The sequence below is a fragment of the Saccostrea echinata genome, unplaced genomic scaffold, assembly GCF_033153115.1.
Source record: "Saccostrea echinata isolate AGI-Se365-2 ecotype Australia unplaced genomic scaffold, CSIRO_AGI_Sech_v1 ptg000010l, whole genome shotgun sequence".
NCBI lineage: Eukaryota > Metazoa > Mollusca > Bivalvia > Ostreida > Ostreidae > Saccostrea > Saccostrea echinata.
Window position 1 is genome coordinate 7,642,501 of NW_026889759.1, and position 21,310 is coordinate 7,663,810.

The 21,310-nt window shown below is 33.1% G+C and overlaps 1 protein-coding gene across 7 annotated transcripts in view; it reads left to right on the forward strand.

The window, feature by feature from the left end:
- LOC133184288 (protein phosphatase 3 catalytic subunit alpha-like) overlaps positions 1-20,848 on the forward strand; it is a 21,230-nt gene extending 382 nt beyond the window's left edge. The window contains exons 2-14 of one of the 7 annotated variants that reach the window (XM_061319288.1): positions 2,865-3,065; positions 4,954-5,078; positions 5,447-5,558; positions 7,916-8,061; positions 8,920-9,059; positions 9,270-9,347; positions 10,330-10,424; positions 11,839-11,964; positions 12,155-12,232; positions 14,013-14,024; positions 15,426-15,510; positions 17,934-18,031; positions 18,312-20,848. In XM_061319288.1, the coding sequence (XP_061175272.1) occupies positions 2,865-3,065; positions 4,954-5,078; positions 5,447-5,558; positions 7,916-8,061; positions 8,920-9,059; positions 9,270-9,347; positions 10,330-10,424; positions 11,839-11,964; positions 12,155-12,232; positions 14,013-14,024; positions 15,426-15,510; positions 17,934-18,031; positions 18,312-18,430 (1,415 nt within the window). In that variant the 3' untranslated portion in view covers positions 18,431-20,848. Of the gene's footprint in view, positions 1-2,864; positions 3,066-4,953; positions 5,079-5,446; positions 5,559-7,915; positions 8,062-8,919; positions 9,060-9,269; positions 9,348-10,329; positions 10,425-11,838; positions 11,965-12,154; positions 12,233-12,551; positions 12,734-14,012; positions 14,025-14,241; positions 14,275-15,425; positions 15,511-15,576; positions 15,662-17,933; positions 18,032-18,311 lie in introns of those variants that run through there. The other 6 variants (XM_061319286.1, XM_061319285.1, XM_061319287.1 and 3 more) reach the window with 6 other exon arrangements.
- Positions 20,849-21,310: the final 462 nt, after the last annotated feature.

The following is a 21,310-nucleotide window of genomic DNA, read 5'->3' on the forward strand; positions in this document are numbered from 1 at the left end:
TTGTTGCAAGCTATTGGCAATTTTTGAAAATGAATGTGAAATAGATTCTGCAACTGCAGATGTCACCTCTTCATCCAGTGACGAATGACGAAGTGCGTTTTTTCAACGATATTGCTTATTAGAAAATGAGAGAATATACAAACAAATAAAAAGTATTGACTGATTCCTAGCTTATCCTACAGGCTTCGCAACAAAAAGTGCTGTCGGTTGTTATTTTCTGTAACTGATGATTGTGGTCACTTTGCTCAAAAGTAATCAAGCTTGAACTTGAATTTGACAATTTCTATACCATTGTACCCTAAAATCAAGAGTAAGTGCATGTCCTGTGTAGCAGTGATCAATGTGGGATTTATATGTGGAAAAAAAATTATTTGGCACATGAATTGTAACTTGTTGGGGTCAATTTTCACCTGTTGACATTAATTTCAAAATGCTCCTGTTGTTTTCCCCAAAACTGAAGAGTCTTGGTTTGTTCAATAGCCTTTGATAAAGTTGAAACAAGCCTGAAAAGAAATGCTAGTATAAGGACATTAAACACGATAGTTCGAGCAGCAGTGATGAATGTAAATTCTGTCCACATGATATCATACTAGTTGCCCATAGTATACAGTATTTGGAATGATTCAATTCAGTATGACTATGCCTTTCAAAATATTAAGGTGAAGTGAAATTATTTGTAAAATTCAGTCTTCATATGAATTCATGTATCTCATCATATTTTATGGCATTAAAAAGAATGATGAGTCAAGGAAAGGAAACATAATAGGACCTATTACCTTATTTCATTTTCATAAACCTTGAAAGTTGACAAGGTGGACATATTTTTGAATAAATGAATGGAGTACTGTAGGGAATTGAAGGCAATTCCAGTACAAATAAACCCACGATAAAAATGGTTTTGATCTAATTGTTTAATGTTAATTATAGTCAAACCTGGTTATTTCAAACTTGATGGGACCAAGAATCTGAGAATTTGAGATATAGAGGGTCAAATACTTAAAAGAATGAGTGGTTGGGACTTCCAAATCCATTCATTATATCCATGGTATTTGAGATATCAGTATTCCAGATACCAAAGTTTAACTGTAGTTTAATTGCTATTTGGAATATTAAAAAAAATTTCCTTCCATACTGTGAAAAATCAATATTCTGGAACTAGCTACTAATACCAAGGTATTAAGGAGCTGCTATAACCATTCATTACCAAATCTCACAGGTCCGAGGCCAGTAAAATTGGCTGGGAGCAAGTAAAGTTGAAAATTAAATAGATTCAATGGGCCTGCAGGATTTTTTAAGGCCCCATTATTAAAGCTAAAAACATTTTTTCCCTGTTTTTGCTCAAGAATTCCAAACCAATTACAAAATGACTGCATTGGTTGTTAAACTCCCTCTTACATTAAGCAGTGCTACATCAGACTTGTTGAAATCCGTTGGTCCTGTCTGCAAGGCCGATAAAAATTTGTCTGGACTGACAACTTTAAAGAAAACGTCGGTCCAGATGACCATTTGAAAAAATTGAGCATGATGCAAATTTAATAAAGGTAGGGATAGGGATGCGTAGCTGAAGGTCACAAACACAGAAAAAATGGCTGCGTACGCGGCGTGTTGACGATAGCCAATTAAATTTGTTATAGCAAAGTCATAAAACATGTCATTTATGTCTTTTATTAAAGACTTTCTATCCCAAGGAAGGAAACTTGTAAGATTGAAGGCTGTCGAAAATAATCCAGGGCATTTTGGAGCTGTTATTCATATGACTTTCACAGCGTCAAAATAAGGTACATGTATCTGGTCTGAGAAAACTCTAACTGGTCCAACAGAACATTTGACTTTGTCAGACCAAATGTCTGACAATGATTTAAAAATTTCAACAAGTCTGGCTACATGATGATCTTTTTTTCTTAATCCGAATTTCCTCTATTCCTTTGTTCATGCGAAATACTTGAAGACATGCAATTATATTATTCTGAGTTATTCAACTTAAGAGTACATGTTAAAAAGAGTTATTTCAGACACAAAAATATATTTACACTTGCATATTAAATATTTAATACAAATAAAACTTTGATGTGTTACTTCATTTTGGAAGAGCTAGTCTCTTTCTAGTTAGAATAATCTAACTGTATCTCAGGACGATCCCTCACCACAGTTGGAATGTGTCCCATATACTTGCAATGTAGCAAATCAGAGCAGATCCACTCCGAAATGATTTTGAAGAATACAAAAGGAGTTACACTGAAAATAACTTCCAAATTAATCATAACAAACCTTTTTGAGATTGTGTATGCCTTTTAACCTAAAAAATAATCCATATATACGAAAATTCAACTCATTTTCTCAACGTTTTTTCGTCGCTTCAAATTTACACGCCATGTTGACATTCGAAACTCTCTGGGTTGTTCATAGAAAATGCACAAAGTTCGAGTTATCGCCCATGTTTATTTTGCTGCATTGCCAATACACGGAACGAATTCTATTGTTAAACCGGGTCCGTAGGACAATATCATTTTAACAATGGAATGTTCTATCTAATCTCTTTCTGATTTCATACAACCGTGGTATTGTATATTCTATACATTTGATTGCACTACTTTATTAGGTTGATATAAGGGAAAAAAAGGCAACATTTTAAGAAAGTTGAATAACAAATTAATCATTATTAATAATATTTATAAAATTATTAAAATGTACAGAAAGTGGAGGGGGCCTCCTAATTTCCCTGGGGGCCTGTAGTTTTCATTGACTTGAAGGTCCTATGTTTCAGTGGAGCAAATAGTTTTGGTAAAGACTGTATTACCTAATAGTAACCTAATAGTTGGGATGCGTTGGATAAAATAATGACCTACATTTTGAATACTTTACAGGTGTTCCATTTCCACCCAGCCACAAGCTCTCTATGAATGAAGTATTTGACGCAAAAGGCAAACCCAAACCTGATGTATTGAAACAGCATTTTATCATGGAAGGGCGCGTCTCAGAGGATGTGGCGCTGCGCCTTATTAACGACGGTGCTGCTTTGTTACGACAAGAGAAGACCATGATTGACATTGAGGCACCTGTCACAGGTTGGCATTTAGGAACTCTTTAAAATTAAGAAACAAATGCTCTAGAACAGTTACTTTGGACATTTCACATTCATGTTTTATTGATCTTATACAATATGTGTGAAAATTTCATGATTAATGCACAGAAAATTGTTTAATTGGTTACCAATTGGCTAGAGACAAATTTCAAAATAAAATACAGCTTGCCTTAGGTATTATTAAAAAAAAGAATTGAGTGCTTGTTATAGACTGATATGTTGATGGAAACTGACCCCTTATTCAATAGTAATGTCATGAAGTTCTTTTGGATTTTGTGCAGGCAGTAGAGAAAACGATAAGCCGTAGAATAAACAAAACAAATTAAATTTATTAAATAAAAAAAAAATAGAAAATTTCAAAACAAACACACTCTCGCGCACCCTCTCTCACAAAGAAACAAATTACAACTTTAAATTGCAAACCAAATAATATTGACAATGAAATAAAGATTTAACTTTAAACACAATCAATTGTCAATAAAACAGATATTGGTTTCAAAACATAAACTCTAACTTTAACTGGAAACAATCAAATAATAAAGTTCAACACTGTATTAAGTGTCCGCAGAAAAAAATTCACTTTTAATTAAACAATAACAGTAAATGTAAATTCCGTTAAATGTCAAAATTTAATTCTTATCAATGTTTTATTTCTTTAACTGAATTGGAAGTTGGGCTTTTTGCTGTTCAATACTGTATAAAAACTGTTATATTAAACTTCAAACCACTGGGCCTCCATACAACGAACACTCCGCCCCTTTGATTCCAGCCCTGGACTCACAGGTCTCCCACTGGACAACTTGAGAATTTACTCGTCATTATACTGCCGTGAACCATCACCAATGCTCTATACGCACTGTCCACGTACACCACGCCCTGTGTCACCAACTTGTTTTGGCCCCCGTCTCGACACACGACCCAAACTCCCTCGTGAGGTCCTAAACATACTTCAGTCCCGGGTTTATAATCATAACCCCTCCGCACTGAAACAATAATTAGCTTATCTAAAACCTGTACCCTACTCACTTAAACTACAAATAGTGATAACAAACAATACACCCGTAAAGTTCGAACAAAACCCACAAATATATACACAAAAGAAAATTATAGCTTACCGGCTGGAGAAATAAATGCCCATGTCGTAAAATTACCGACTCCTTGGCTACCCGTTTACCAGACTAACTTCTGGAATTCGCCATGGAATATCGACTACAGGACAAAATCAAAACGTGGCCGCACACTTGACAAACAGCCACGACTCTCCCTGACCAAACCGGTCATACTAAAAATAGCCTATTTACGAACACTCTCAACTACGGAACCAAAATAGGGATATAATTACAACTATTTACACATAAAACAACAAAACTGATAAGCAACATAATTCAACTTCATCACAAGTAACTACTTTGAGATTCAAATCATACTAAGGTCAAATATTGGTTAAATTAACAGACAGTAAATTAAATATACATGAAGTAAGGATAATAGGATATTGAAATAAGCAGGTTTGTTATGGTTATTTGTCAGAAAGAAGCATAAAGAATATTTTAGTTCTGCAATGAATGATTAATTAAATAAATATATTCGTTAGATCATCTATATAAAGAAGTACAATGTTTTATGAATTTTCATTAATTGTTGGACTTGGTGCTTCTGTAACATAAGTGTCCTAAAACGAACTTTTTTTTTTTATAAGAAAAGAGTTCTATTGGATACTCTAAAAGCAAGTTGAAAGCGTTTATATATTCACTTTTACTCCATTTTTGATGATAGCATATTTATATGGTAAATATATACGGTAAATATTTATATGGTAAGGATATTCTGCATCTTCTATAATATGTACAAATTTTTATCTCTAATTTCAGTGTGTGGAGACATTCATGGTCAGTTTTATGACCTGATGAAACTGTTTGAAGTAGGTGGACCACCTTCCACAACACGCTACCTCTTCCTTGGTGATTATGTCGACAGGGGATACTTCAGCATAGAGGTAAAGAAATATTTCACTTGAAAACATTACAGTTTTCAATCAGGGTGAAGTTGGAAGATTCATAATCTTCCGTGATACATGATCATTAATTGTCCAAAAATTTCTCTTGATACTCTCTGGTAATGAGTTTTTAACTCAAATTATTTTGAATATTGAATAGAGTTGCACTATGGTCATATGCAAAGAATCAAGGTGATGGAGTTCTTATGCAGGATTTTATCTTGTAAGAGACACTTCTCCTATTGTGACCCAAACATGGGGATTGCTATGAAAAGGATTGCATAAAACGTAAAATGCATGTTATTTAACAAGTAAAAAAATGAAGGCATATATTTGGATTTTATACAATGTTTTTTTTTTTCCCCCAGTGTGTGCTATATCTGTGGGCCTTAAAGATACTGCACCCAACCACATTTTTCCTTCTACGGGGAAATCATGAGTGTAGACACTTAACGGAATATTTCACATTTAAACAAGAATGTAAGTCACTTTTACTGTTTTATGATTGTTTAGCACATAGACTTATAGATGTTGTCGGATTTATTATCAGATGGATATTTAGAAAATTTCGCATTGTAAATACAAAGTAAGATTTAAAAAAAAAAAAAAAAAAATTGTGTTCCAGTTTGCTTCCTTGCTTGGAAGGTGTAACCTTTAGAACCATAAACAGAAGTCTTTTACTCCAGCTGTTACGTGTCACCCTTGACTAAGGCAGTTTGGTTTAAGATTTTTGATTATCAATATGTATTGTTTGATTACACATTTCCTCTTGGTCTATATATTGTCAAGTTTATTTTCTGGGACTTCTAAATTTTTCTTGTTCACCTAAGTGTTCTACCGTACAATATCTAAAATAATGCCTTGGTCCTGTAATGTTAGATGCCTTTGGGACATTTCTGTATGCTGACCTTGAAAAATAGTGTAGGTTGGCTTACAGACTTAAGGAAAGTATCTAATTCATTTGTGTTGTACTAGTGTTGAATTTCTGGTCTGCATAATGACAAAGATTTTTATACTGTTTATATGCTTAACATGTTAGAGGTGTAACATTTAATGTATATCACAAAGAATATAATGAAGGTTTAGTCATTATTTAACATTTAATGACTTGCAACTGAGGAAAAGTGACAATACGCTGAATGTATTTGGTTTGGAGGTGTATTGTTGGGTGGTTTTAGATGACCAAAGTGATCATTAGTTTAACCCATTTTTTTTTAAAGTACTGATAGGAAGTTCTAAGAGGTATACAACATCATGTAATCAAGAGTTTGACCTCTCCTGCTTCAAAAAGCAATACAGATAGAACAAGATGAAATGCATTGTCAGGTCTCTCCTAGTTAGTAAAGTATATGAGTATGACTGTATGAATGTAAGAATGTGCAAGCTGGGTCTTCATAATATGAGATTTTAAAAGGGAGAAGGTAGATAAAGTATATTTGTATCTCAGTGAATCTAGTATTCTGTCATATTCCGTCATCGCACATCTTGGTAGATCTGGGCGTTTATAAAATGCTTTCTTGTGGGAGTCTACTACAGAATGTGTATAGTGCAGATTGATGGCTCTCTGCCAATGAATCTTTTTATTCTATTGTTTCCTTTCCAGAATTGAGTCAGTTTTCACCATTGAGTGAAAGTGAGCTGCTGTGCAGTTTTGTTTTACTTTGTTGTCCTTGTAAGACTTCAATTCTAATTCACTGCCAAATCTGTAATTTGAAAATTCCTGTGGCTTAAATGTAATCAGGTCAAAATCAAGTTTGATCATGTATACTATAAAGTTTTGCTTGGTGTAAGTTCGGTACTTGGTGTTTTTAAAGAGATGAGCATAATGTGAAGTTAATGCTCAGAGGAGAACAGAGATACATTTGTAAAACTGGAAAGTGACAAGTGAATATATGCTGTGTGTGATTATATTATTTAATCAGATGAGCTGCATACAGAGTAAGGCTGAACAGTTGATCAATGTCTTTATTGAAGGTGCTGGAAAACAATGTGTCTGGTAAATTGTGGCATGTCTGTATACAATGCATATTGATCTGTTCTCAAATGATACATGAACCAATCCACTGAGTGTAGCTGTCACAGCTCATTGAAGCTTGATTTATTTAGACTGCGAGTGTACGCTTCCAAAAAAACATTAAGTATGTATATTGCATAACAATTTTTGACTTGTGGCAGACCTAGGTGTAGCCTTTATAAAAGTACTATGTGCCTTGTCTGTAGAAGACAATCATGTTATTTGTCAAGGTTATACCTCCCTCCAAGCCCTGTCATTTAATTGCATTCCATTGCTGTGTATTGATCTTGTACCTTGATCCACTTACCCAAATCTGATTTAAAAATCTAGCAGTCGGCCATATACAATGATTTTTGATAAAGCCTCTTCATTGTGTATTGTAGTAAATGTTTTGTTTTGGACTCCATTTACAAACTGTATTTCCTTGGTTCATCTAATTGGAAAGCTGATGCGCAGAATTGTCTGATCATTTGACCTTTTTAAAACAATAGTCCAAGAAAACCATAGTACTTTAGGCTGGTAGAACCAAGTGTTTGCTCAAAAAAAATATTTTGAATCATCTAAGGAGTTCTCTGTAAAAGTGCTTTAATCCAAATATAGAGACATAATTGTACATATATGTAATTTTAGATTTCTAGAGCAGTGTCAAAGAATTATCATCATAATTGATCTTCACTGCATTTGTGAGCATATCATAGAGTCTTGATGTCGTTAGAAAAAAATCATGCCAAGCTATTGTGCATATAAAGATCTTTACATTAATCTCACTATTGATTTTTATTTCTTCTGCAGAGAATTGACTGACTGACCTTGTTTCTTTCAGGTAAAATAAAATATACAGAAAAAGTGTATGATGCTTGCATGGAAGCGTTTGATTGTTTACCCCTAGCAGCATTAATGAATCAACAGTTTTTATGTGTCCATGGCGGGCTTTCACCAGAAATCCACAATTTAGATGATATTAGGAAAGTGAGTACAATGTGAAACAGCTGTAGTTGTTTGATGTTTGGAATAAAATGCACAGTCATAGGTTAGCAGTTATCTCTGGCTCTCGTTATCTGCTAGTGCTATGCATGAATCTTCATTATATATTGTGCAGCCTTAGAACTATTATATCTGATAACAAAACTGTAAAGTTCTCACCAATAATCAGTTGAATACATGCCTTTTAGACTAAAGGTATGGATGGTTATGCTGTCTGTTAATGCACTAACTTGCCTGCAGAATTAACCTGTCTGCAAAATTATAACTCCATAGCAGTTGTGTGTAGGTGTGCGATCAACCCTTGCCTTATCACATGAATGCAGCTGAAGGAAAGTGAAATTGATGAGAAGACCAGCATGTTTGGCTTATTGCGTGATGGCAAAAAACAGGGCAATACAAATTTTTTTGTCTTTGGATTAAATACAAGCCAAAATCTGCTGACCTTCTTTCTTAGTCTCAGTTTTAACTGGTTATGATAGATTAGATAATGTCTAATAGGCAGCTGAACTCAATGAGGCTTTCCTTTATAAAGCCTGTCCCATTTGGCAAAACAGCTCCTGAATACCAGTGAATTATGTAATTGCTTATAATTTCACATGGTTTTATCCTGCCAAATAGCCAATGTCTTCTGCAGCTGTTGGCATACTATTTGTTGTTGTTTGTATGCAAGACTATTGGCACATGGAAGCCTTAATTGATTAAAGATGACTGTTTTTCAATGAGAATAAGACAACAGCAACTGTTGAAAAATTACAATGAAGTTGATCAAATATATTGATTTGTATCCAGAAATGAACAAGTAATTAAAAATGGGTAATAAATAATCTTTCAAATCTTTTTCAGTTGGATAGGTTTAAGGAACCTCCAGCATTTGGTCCCATGTGTGATATATTATGGTCAGACCCATTAGAAGACTTTGGATCAGAGAGGACATCAGAACATTTTACTCATAATAGTGTTAGAGGTTGCTCATATTTCTACAGGTAACACAACTCTGGTCTCTCCATACCAAGTCTAGATAATAATGGCCATGGTTTGTGACACATCTGCATTGGAGAAAGGATTTTCATTATTGATTGTCAATGACACCTCCACAATATTGTTATTGTTAGATGTGTCGCCTCTCATGTTCACATATTTTATTGTCTGTCAGTTTATTATTTGAATTGAATATATTTTCTTTTCTCTTTCAGCTATGCAGCATGTTGTGATTTTTTGCAGCAAAATAATTTATTATCAATTATCAGAGCACATGAAGCACAGGATGCTGGGTGAGTTCTATTAAGAAATCAAACGGATGAAGATTTCATTACAGATGTAGTACTTCATTTCCTGCAGATGCCTCTGTTATAAGAAGAAAACTTAGAAATATAGGTGATATCTGGATTTCCCCAAATTAATGGGTTTTTACATCACCTAAGTGTCTCAGGTGAATTGTTCAAATTCTCTGGTCTCCGCCTTAAAAATAATGTGATCTTCTTAAATCTTAACTTGTGGACATAAGGTGGAGGTAAGATTTTTCGAATAATTATAAGCAACAAGTCCATTACCAGAACATTGAAGTTCATGACCCCTGGTTCAAATCCTAGGGTGGGGCTAATTTGGACATATATTGAATATGTGTTTTGTCTTCATTTTTACTCCTTGACTTCAAGTAGTCAAATCTCTTCTTTATTCCTTGAGTTAAGTAGTCAAAACATTTGGCATAATTATAAATAAAGAATGATCCCTTTACCAAAACTGTAATTTATTACCAATGGATTCCGGTTCCAGGGTGAGGCTAAGTTGGTCATATCACAGTGGCCAGTATCATACTTTGATTGATTTTAACTGATTTTACACGGGGTCAAACTCACAAACCCAATATCCTGTCATGCAAGTTCGTCCACTAAAGTTGCTCAACACAGCATCTAAGATTTAAACGGGACTGGATTGATAAAAGATATATAAACTGGTAGCTTACACATTCTTTAATCTGATTATGTTTATTTGTTCATATGGAAAAGTCTTGCACTTCTTTAATCTGTGTGATTTTAGGTCAGTGCACTCTATAGTTAACTAGTGCATTGTAGTTAATTTATCATTTTTATTTTCTTGACTAGAATAATTGTCTCAAACTTGATAGATTTATATACACAAAGGAAAAAAATATCATAAAATCATGTTATTCATACAATACAGAAATCTTTAAATAAATGAATAAAAAAGATTGAATTCTTTGACATTCTCATTGCAGTGTTTGATGTTTTTCAGGTACCGGATGTACAGAAAAAGTCAAACAACAGGATTTCCCTCTCTAATTACAATATTCTCTGCACCAAATTACTTAGATGTATATAATAATAAAGGTAAGTGAAATAAATATACCCATCAAATGGTATTTGGGTGGTACACCTTTAATGAATTTTAGAACCCTTCTATCTTGAGGTTTCAGGGATGTCGCCATTGTGTTAAATATTCAGATTTTCCATTAAAGGATAATATCCCAGCTTTTCCCTTAGGACACAACGTTCCAAAGGTAAACAAACCCAAAAGATAACCATCAAGAATATCCAAAAAAGACTTGTGCCTGACTTTTTTAGGTGGAATTAAAAAAATTCTTGTCTTGCATTGTAACCAGCCCATAAATTTATGATGAAAAACTTGATAAGGTTTTCTTTAAAACAGTTGTAGACTACTTTTTTATTTGGTAGAAACCAATTGAATGTAGGTCATTTGAATTGAGCAACTGGGCATGACAGAATTTGTAATGAAGGGTATATGTAGGGCTTGGTATTGGCTTCTTTGATGGGTGATTACACCACTTGTCTCATATTGCTAGTGACTTCTGTGACTGAGGATCAATTCACCCTGGTATGTCACATGCTAGCATGTGTTTATAAGTGATTTTTAACCCACATAAATAAATGCCCCATTTCTTTTTGTGTAAACTAATAGTATATTAACAGAAAACTTGCTGTTAAATAATGGTGTTCAAACATCAGTGAGAACAAATCCAAACCCTGCACTTTGTTTTTATATGATATGAAAAAAAAATTGTATGTGGCATGTTTTAATTAATTTTTTACATCCACAAGTGTTACTTGTATAGTATGCCCCTGTTAAAAAAAATCTTCTATAAACTGTCGGTCACACTGATGAGGAAGTTTTGTTACATTTACTGAAAATACTGGAAAAATTTTTGTGTGCGAGACTGTATAGATGAATAGTGTATACTGTAAAACCTGTATAAAATTAGCATAGGCTAAATTAATCACAGTCTTCTTTTTCAACTGATTAGCACCATCATAAAATAAGCACACTTGAGTCTTCAAAACAATGTTAATTTTAATCATATACTGTAAACGTGAGTCAGAATTCCATGGAATCACAATTTCTGTTCAATCCACAGGTAGAAAATAACATGAATTTCTTAGATTGCTGCTATTTGCTTTACATGTACTTTAATTATGCTGGGACAAATTTTCACGGAAAATTTGTGACTGTGTACATAGCGTAAATTAATACCAAGTGGAAAAAAGTACTTCTACATTATTAGCTTCTACATGTATTACCAGCATGAAAGGTGCTAAAAAATGATTATTGGTAAAGTATATACAGTAAACCTTTTACAGTATGCAAAAACTGTGTATGCCTCAGTTTTAGATTGCTGTGATGGGCATTTATTTTGTTAAGAGGGCTCAAATTTCATGAACTGTGTTTTACATAGCAAATTCCTGCAAAAAATATTCAATGATTCATTGACTGCATGATGTTTTTTAGCTGCCATATTAAAGTATGAAAACAATGTGATGAATATCCGACAGTTCAACTGTTCACCACATCCATACTGGTTGCCAAATTTCATTGATGTTTTTACGTGGTCTCTTCCATTCGTTGGAGAGAAAGGTTTGGAAATTAAGTCACCTTTGAATCTTCTAAAATTATGGTAATGCATGTATATTTGAGAACACATTGAGAGTCTGTGTAGAATTTTAATGAAAGCTAAATAAAACAGTGTACTGAAATCTAAGTAGCAGTGTTTTAGTATGGTAAAACATTGGAGTATGTAATTGTTGTAATTGTTCTTTCTTTTCAGTGACAGAAATGCTAGTAAATGTGCTCAGCATTTGTTCTGATGACGAGTTGATTAGAGATGAAGATGACACATTTGAAGGTAGAGATTATTAGCATTTTATTCATTTTGCATTAAAGTAATAGAAAAAAAAACTTTTTTCATTATCTATATGATAACAATCAAAAGATATTGGCTTTGGAATGTGTGTGTGTTTGAATCAATTCCTTTACGCGGAATGTTATTTTTGCCAATTTACGTGCATTACAGACATTGAATTTAACAATTTAACTTGAAAAGATTCAGAAGTGCAGTTTGAAATTGCCAAAAAGAAAAAAAAATGAAAACCTGGGAAGGTGGGGGAAGATGTTATGATTATTTAATAGGGTTATTAATGATGCTGTATTTTTCACTCAAATAGGAACTGATGAAGGTAAATCTACTTATAACAGTGCAATCTGTGTAGTCAAAAGACGGTTAAAACTCAGAAGTGTTCAAAATTTGTATTGTGTAGATCTATCCTTGTGTTGTTGCATATTTTGGGAAATGTTAGCTGCACTCTATAGACAAAATGTACTGTTTAGTTGAAGTGACATTGTTTTGTCCAGTTTGAATTCACAAATCTTTTTTTCCCGCATTTTTAAAATTTTTTTTTAATTTCATTTTTTTTGGGGGGGTTTAACCAAAAGTTACTAGAACTTCTAGCAGTATTTTTATATTATACTTTCTCAGAATTTTCCTTGTAGCTACATTCCATAAGGATGTGTTCTAAATATGACACAGAAATATGAAAAATGGGTGGGGCTGGTTTAGAGAACATGTATTTTTGTATCTGTATTTAGTGAAAAAAAAGAAAATATTTATACAACTTCTGTTGTGGTACACATATTTATTGCTTATCACAGATTCAGCATGGCTTGAATTCTGAAACACCAGCTTCTTTAGTGGTAGGCACAAGATACATGTATTTTGACGTTCATGTTAATGCAATATTTTATAGATAAAGGAATAACAGTGATGGGCTTTGCTTATAAAATGGTTATTTAGTCATTACATTTATAAAGTAACAAGATTATTGACCAGAGAAATATTTGAAAACCCAAATAGTTAAATGATATGATAATTCATGATCACTGACTTTTGTGTAATGTACATTATACAGAAATGAAGCTTAGGTGATGGGTTGTCATGGTCAGGTCTTGAAGCTTTAGAAGCATGGAAATAAGTTGTTCATTTTAAACAACAAAATTATGTACACAGAGAAAGTCAGTGGAAAGATTTTTCCAGCAAAACTTCTGATCACATACCTTTAAATGAAAATTGAAATTCTAGTGAGCACGTTGAATTGAATGCATGTGAATAATCCTACCACCAATGCTTAAAATTAACAATTCCCTCAAAAATTTTGACCTTGGGAAGCAATTTGATACTGATTTAAATTCACCTAAAAGCTACATACCATTGATAAATAAGCTGAGAAACATTTTTTTTAAAAATTGCAGAGTATATATTTATTTCTTAGCTCAGATTGTACATTGTGTATCACATTTATTGTACTTTATTGTATTTTTTAACTTAACATGCTTAAGGTTCTAAATAAAATTTAGAAGACACTTTTATTAGGTACACTGGTGACTGTTGCTCATTCTTAATGATCAAAACTGTAGCTTTTAGGGGATGTTGAAATCAGTTTGTTACTTTCCAGTCAGACCAGACATAAATGATCAATTATTAAGTAAAACCAGCTGTACAGTTCAGTCATTACATCTGCTGATTTTTCTGTATTTAAACAAAGAGATTGTGCTGGTCTGACTATGTGTAAAGTTTGTTACTCTCTGTCTTGTTGGTTCCCTTCACATTCGTTTGCATGTGTTTACTGTAGGACCTCGTAATGGTAAGTCAAGAGTCCAGACTGCTGTGGATATAGCTTAGAGCCATAAGTATATACATAACTTGCATATTACGCTGCTAGTAGCCTTTTATAACCCTATATAGCTGGATGTAAAATGCTACTGCCTGTAGTTTTTTTTATAGCTTTTTGCTTGAATAAATGGTACTCAGATTATCATGAAGTCAACAAGATTGACTAATAGATTTATGTAACATTCTAGTTTCTGACCCAAAAGACCAGGATAAAGAGGCAAGTAAGTGTCTCCAGCATGGACCGCATCTGTGTCATTGCCTGGTTGGCCCCCTCAACGATGCTCCATCCCCCCATCCCCATGACTAGTCCCCAAGATTTTCTTCTTTTAATGCTAGCACAAAATTAAAGAGAAGTTGCATAGTTGCTTATGATGACTAGAACAGTATTTGCCATGTAACTGGCATTGCTTTGAAGCATATAAAACCAAAAAAAAATATTTCTTAAACTTCATTGCAATACATCTTTTATCCTTTAATTTTGGCATCCTAGCTTTAATGTATCACAAAACAATTAAGAAAGTTACTTTATAAATGCCAATATCTACATTTTCACAAGGAAGTGGAGTGGAGCATCAAAGGAGTAATTTGTTGTGCTTACTACAACATGTATAGAAACATATCCAAAGAATCTACTTGTGTTGTTCTTAACAGCTACAAGATTTGTGAAATATATTTTACAAGTTGCAATTTTAATAGGCTCTACACTTGTTATGTCAATAAGTGCATTGTTAAAAATGGCACATGTTTTCATTAACTCATTCTAATGTAGATGTCTGTTAGTGCTACAAGGCAGATGGCTGCTCAATCTAAGTAATAGGACAGGGAAAAGAGCATTTTTGTGTCTTTGTATTGCTTTATGTTTTAAACAATGTTACAGACACTAAAAATGTAAGCTGGGTCCTAATCTACTAGTCAAGTGTCACTAAGTGGTCAGCATTTATGGTCTAACATTGCTCTGACACTAGCGCACATAGCTTCAAAAACAATTCACATGCAGTGCATATATGTATTTATTTCTTGGGGAAATACCTTGCCTTGTTTCTATGAACACTTTACTGATACACCAGTATTAACCTGTAGACCTCATTCCTTTTAACCAAAATTTTAACTGTGTCCTAAATTGAGACCAACACATTTTTATATTAAGGAAGAAAATATCCAGCCATACATCCTTGCACCGATCAGAATGGTTTATTATAATTTACATACAAAGTACATGCAAAAAATATCTGAATATAAAAATTTTAAAACTTAAAGCAAAGAATGAATTGAAGTTTCTTGATAAATTTCTAGAATTACTTAAGAAATAAAATCAGATAAGACAATCAATTTATTTGCACTTGTTAGATTTTATACAACACTGATTTTCCAGGAGGTACTATAGCCGCCAGGAAAGAGGTGATACGTAACAAAATCCGAGCCATTGGAAAAATGGCTCGTGTGTTCACGGTGCTCAGGTAGGTGGCGTGTGCTGCTTTGGTTGGCTGGGTTTGTTTATGAGTGTGTGTTTGAATTTGTTACAGATGGTGCAGTGGCAGCCAGGAAAGAAGTGATACGGAACAAAATCCGGGCAATCGGCAAAATGGCACGTGTCTTCACTGTTCTGAGGTACGTGTCCTTTGACCAGACAAAATCAACAAATATGAAATCTGGCTTCCTCTGTCCTCTGTTTATACATGTATTTTAAACAAGAAAATGCTTTCAATTAATCTTTCACCAAATTGAACTGTAAAATTACGGCCCAGAACATTTTTCACTCGTTTGCTAAAGAAGGTCTGAAGCATACTGGGAATTGTTTTGCTTTCTGCATTTTTATGGTTTCCAGTACATGCCTTTAACAGATGTGGCTTGCTTTGATTACATAATTAAGATGCACTTTGGCAACCATATGACTTGTATGAATTTAATATGCTTTTGTCCAATATATATATATAGATGAAGAGGATATTTTTAGCAAAAAGCCTGATAGCTTTTTAAAAGTTTTCAAAACAACCTATTCACTTTAAAATTTTCAAAAATCAGAAATCCCCAAAAGTGAAAACATGTATTATTTGTATGAATTTCCATGCACTGTTAAATGCTTTCAGTCCTGAATGTGTATGCAGCCACACGTTGCATGAATCTCCGACAAATATGTAAAATCAATTATATTACTTTATTCCTATTATCATATGTAAAGATATTATTTCTTATTAACACCATGTTGTTAATTATATGTATATTTTGCTAACAAGATCTTGCCTGCTCCAATCTACTTGATAAAAACTTATTATTTGTTTGTGATATAAATTGAGATTACTTAAGCTAATCTTGAAATGATTTTTATTGTGGAATTTGTTTTGTTAAATTAGATACATATATCTCAAAGCTAGGTATTTATCAGCATAAAAAGATCATTTGATAGGCCAAGAATGATCCTCACTTCAGAAGCTTTCACCATACAAAATTCATGAAGTAAAGATAGGAAATGATGCCTTTTTCATGTTTCAGACCTGTTGCCAATTTTGTAGTAGGGTGAGTTAACCATGCATCGGACACATACCATGCTTCGGACAACTTTAAGCAATAAACTTTCATTAAACCCGAGTCTCCCCGTGTTTTTACTTGTTTCTGTCTTAAAGATGAAGATTTAAACTTTTTAATGATGCCGATTTTATTTTCATGTTGTGATAAAAATACCACAGGAATGGCCTTGAAATTACGTCATATTTTGCATCATCAAAGGGGAGTAACCAGAAATTTACGATTTTGCAATTTTTTGAGTTGTCGTTCTCTTAAATAGACGTCAACGGAACGGGTCTGACCTAGGTAAAATTTATCAATAATTGATAATTTTACAGAAATTTTCAAAAATTTTACTTCAATGTTTGTATAATATTTCTTAGAGTTGTTTTTAACTAGTATGTTTATTTCACCGTACATCGGACACAAATTGACCATGCATCGGACACTTTCCGATGCATGGGTAATCACTTCCATTTTCATATAAAACCCAAATGACAGCGTTTTTTACGGAAATAGAAAGTAGAAACTCTAAATTTTCAGTGAAAATACAAATAATCGATATATGACAACTAGAAGTGGACTCTGTTTATTTCTTTAAACTAGATGATGATAACCCACGAGACAAAGGCGTGAGTTGCCATATTACTAGTATTGTAAAGCCTTTCTAAGGCGATGTGATGCAACTAAAATCTCTTCACATTTGTGGATCGAAATAGTAATTCAAATTTAATTAGAAGGTTAGTTTTTAAATAAAAGATAAAAATGTTTTGATATCACTCATTTTAAAGCACCGAGATCGAGGTATGATATTTTTCTGGTTTAAATATCGTATGTCCGATGCATGGTGAATATTGTCCGATCCATGGTGAATTCTGACTTGTTCCGAAAAAAACAATTTTTAATGATATTTTCTCAATAAATAGGGTACAGTTGTGTCAAAAATTTATATTTTAACCACATACTACATATTAAGTTCCATTTTGATATTATTCGGTCGGTAGCGATATTGCTAGAACTTGTTGAAGTGCAAGGGTGTCCGATGCATGGTGAATTCACCCTATTTTTTTTAGAGAATAGCATATCAGCCTCATATTTTTGATAGTTGAATAATCAATGAGTTAGGTAGTATATATACACATCTTTTAAGAGAATATTTTTTAGAAAAGAAAAATACTAAATTATGGATAAAGAAAAATGCCATGTCAATTTAAAAGACACAAGTTCTGAATTAAAATGAACTGGCGTCAGATTTTATGTGAAGTATATGAATTTTGAACAACAATAGTGAATTCATTGCATAAAGGAAAAAACAGAAGCAATCCAATCTGAGACATTTCTTAGTCTCTCCAATGTATATCTATACAATATATTTCAGAGAGGAAAGTGAAAGTGTCCTGCAACTGAAGGGGCTTACACCCAATGGACTTCTCCCTCTAGGGGCATTGTCAGGTGGCAAAGAAACACTCTCAACAGGTATTGCTTAATCAGAATGTGGCATGGAACAATCTGAAATGTGACAAAATATTAATTTTTCTGTATCCACTTAAATGGCAAGAAGACTGCCTTTGTCATGCTTGTCTTTGTTTTGGTTGGTTCTAAACTCGGGGCCTGGAGTACATTTTGGGACATGAAAAATGATTTTTGTTTTATAAATAAGTCTAACTTTAAATGTGATTTTAAATAAATTCATCAATTCAGGCAGATTTTATGCAAGATATCAGTTGCTTAAGCATAGCCAATATATTTTTTTTAGCACTGAGTGGATTTTCACCAACTCACAAAATCAGTGGGTTTGAGGAGGCAAAATGCTTAGACAAAATGAATGAAAGAAGACCACCAGAGAAAGACTCCCTAAACAATTCCACAAGATAAGGAAGAGCTGGCAAGATGATGAGCTGGTCTCCTCATAGGCAATATCTGAGACTGCACACCTAACACTCACTGGTCATGTGCAGTCTCATCTGTTTTGTCATTTCGGCTGTCAATCAACAGCAGAAGGGAAGATTTTTTTCTAGCATGCTACCAATTCTCATAATTTTCCATTTTGTAATATCTGCTGATAATGCATTTTGCCGGATTTCTACAGAGTTTATGGATTTCTACAGAGTTTATGCATTTGCTCACTCATCCTTTTATCTGTAAATGAGTTTACTTTGTAAGGACAGGATTCTGATATTTTTCAGTGATAGTGCAAGAGTTGTTTTCATTCTAGTCATAGTGTAGAAACTGAAGCATTTTTCAGCAAGGCCAGCTGATTACTTAGTGTGTGCAGATGACTTGGTCATGTTTGACAGGGTACGGACATAGAAGGCAGCACAGCTTTCAGAAGGAAATAAAGGACCTGCACCAATTGGCTTGAATTATGTATCACAGTGTGTGTGAGAGTTCATCCGACAGAAGTTGTACTAATCACAACTTACAAACACTCTCTTCAGGAAAACCTCTAGGAAGACTTCAGCTTTTTGTGATAAAAGAAGTGAACAAAAGTGTTTTTAAAATGCTGCAGAAATGGAAATTGTGAAGACATATGTGATTGAAAAATCTCATAAAATAATCACGAGGATGGGAAGTAAATTCAAAAGATCTGTGCTGAATGAACAAATGCAATTGATTATGTATATGTCATACTCTGTACGCATCCTCCAGATTTATGGGAGATTGCTTTTTATGTATGGATTGTTCATGTTTGTTTACATTCTCACGTTGATCTGTACTTGTATATATATATATATACATGTATATTAATATAAGTGTCGAATTTTAAATGGTGTGTTTTCTCAACAACAACAAAAAAATTCCCCAAATTTTAGTGTATCTGAATTACTAGTCCCATTAAATTATTATTTCTTTGCTATTTCTTGTGGATATAAGCATCATGTCAGTACTATTGACAGTTTTGAAGCTTTGTATGTAGTGCTATAAACAAAGAGAGAGAAATCCAGAATTCTATTTTTCTTTTTTTGTGTTTTTAGTGATATGCCACATTTGTCTGCAACACATAGACAACAGTGACAGTGCAATTCAAATTATGTATGTTTTTTTTTTTTTTTTGCATATGAACCAAACATGGTTTTTATTACTTCCAGGTTTCAGAAGGTCTTGTATAATTCATGTGTTTAAGATCAGGGCGACCTCTTTCCCCCCTCATTTTCTGTATAATGTTCCATAGAGAAATATCCCACTGTTAATTTCTGAAATCCTTGACTGGAAAAAAGAGCAGAAAAGTTACAGTTGTTATTTTCAGAATGTTTGATACTTCTAGTCAGTAATTTTGTTATGGTTAACATGTTTTAATTTAACAGCCAGTAAAATTGTGAAATGTGTTTGTCAGCTATCCCCTTCAAAAATAAAAGGAAAGTTATTTAATGTTAAAAATAGCATTATGGAACAAATTCATCAATTTTTGCAAAGTGTGTATAACTAAAGTTGAAATATTAGCTTTTTTTTTGTTTACATGTAGCATATTGAATGGTGTAGTGAATCTGCAATGAGAGGCTTCTTTGTTTAGTAGCAGCACACCTTACTGGTTTATTGTTGATGTTATGAAATCCCCTTCCCCTCCCTTCCTTACTATTTTTTTTTCATTGGATGATGATATATGTAAATGCCATGTTTAAGCAATGAACAGAAGTGTATTTTGCAGATATTTTTTCATTATTATGTATGTCATTCCGATTTTCAATATACTAATGATGAAACCTTATTCAGGGCTCGTAGTAGAAAATTGTCTTAGCTCACAGTGCAATTTGTGTTCTTTGTGGTTGAGTGACCTTGTTGCATCCTACTAATGTAACTTGTTATTAATATATTTGTAGAATTGTTCCTAGCCTTTTTGGCACTAAACTTCAGTTGTTATTCCTCAGTTTTAAAAGCAGAATTTTTCAATTTAATATGAACCTCACCTTACAAGTCTTTCCCTACCTAGTTCTTGATTTAAGTTGATATCATTATGTTTGTATTTATAAACAGAAATTAATTTAAAAAATTTAAGCATGTTTCTAAAATGTGCTATACTGGGTTCCTTATGACATTTCAAAATTAAAAGCCAGGAATAACGAAGTGAGCAAATGCAGAAAAACGTGCTGTGATGGCCATTCATCAAATTTATTGGATGCCTGAAGCCTGGTCAAAGTATCAGTTATTGTTGAAAGAGTGAAAGGATTTTTTTTTCTCTCATTATTTATTTTTTTAGTATTGTTGTCATATTCCCGGTATATGCACAGAAAGAAAGAGGTTTGATAGAGTGTTGTGTATCTGCAGTTTGTTGTAACTAAATTCATGTTATCAAATTTTGATTCTTTCAATTTCTTGTATTATAAGGAATGTGTTTCCATTGAAATGTAATAATGAGTCTACTTTCTGGATAGTGTAGTTGTGAAGTATGTCGATCACAACAGAAAAAAAAATGGTCAATTGCCATTTAAGCAGTGATAACTTTGATGTTAATCTTTAAATGTGTTTTACAATTCTCTGCAATTTAAACAGTTTTGACAACTTTTAGGTGTTGTCTTTAGATGTCTGGAAACTGGTGTTGTTCTTCAAACCATTTTCTCTACCAACAACATTTTTATACTTAATAAATAATTACTACAAAAAAACTTTGTGTTTTTTGCCCTCGGATGCCTATGGCATGACGAAGTGAAGATGATAAAATTTTCGTTGATTTTTCAGTTAACATTAATGTATACTTTATGTAAACTTTACAATGTTTGCAACAATATCAAAATTTTGAATCATTGGTTTATGCATACA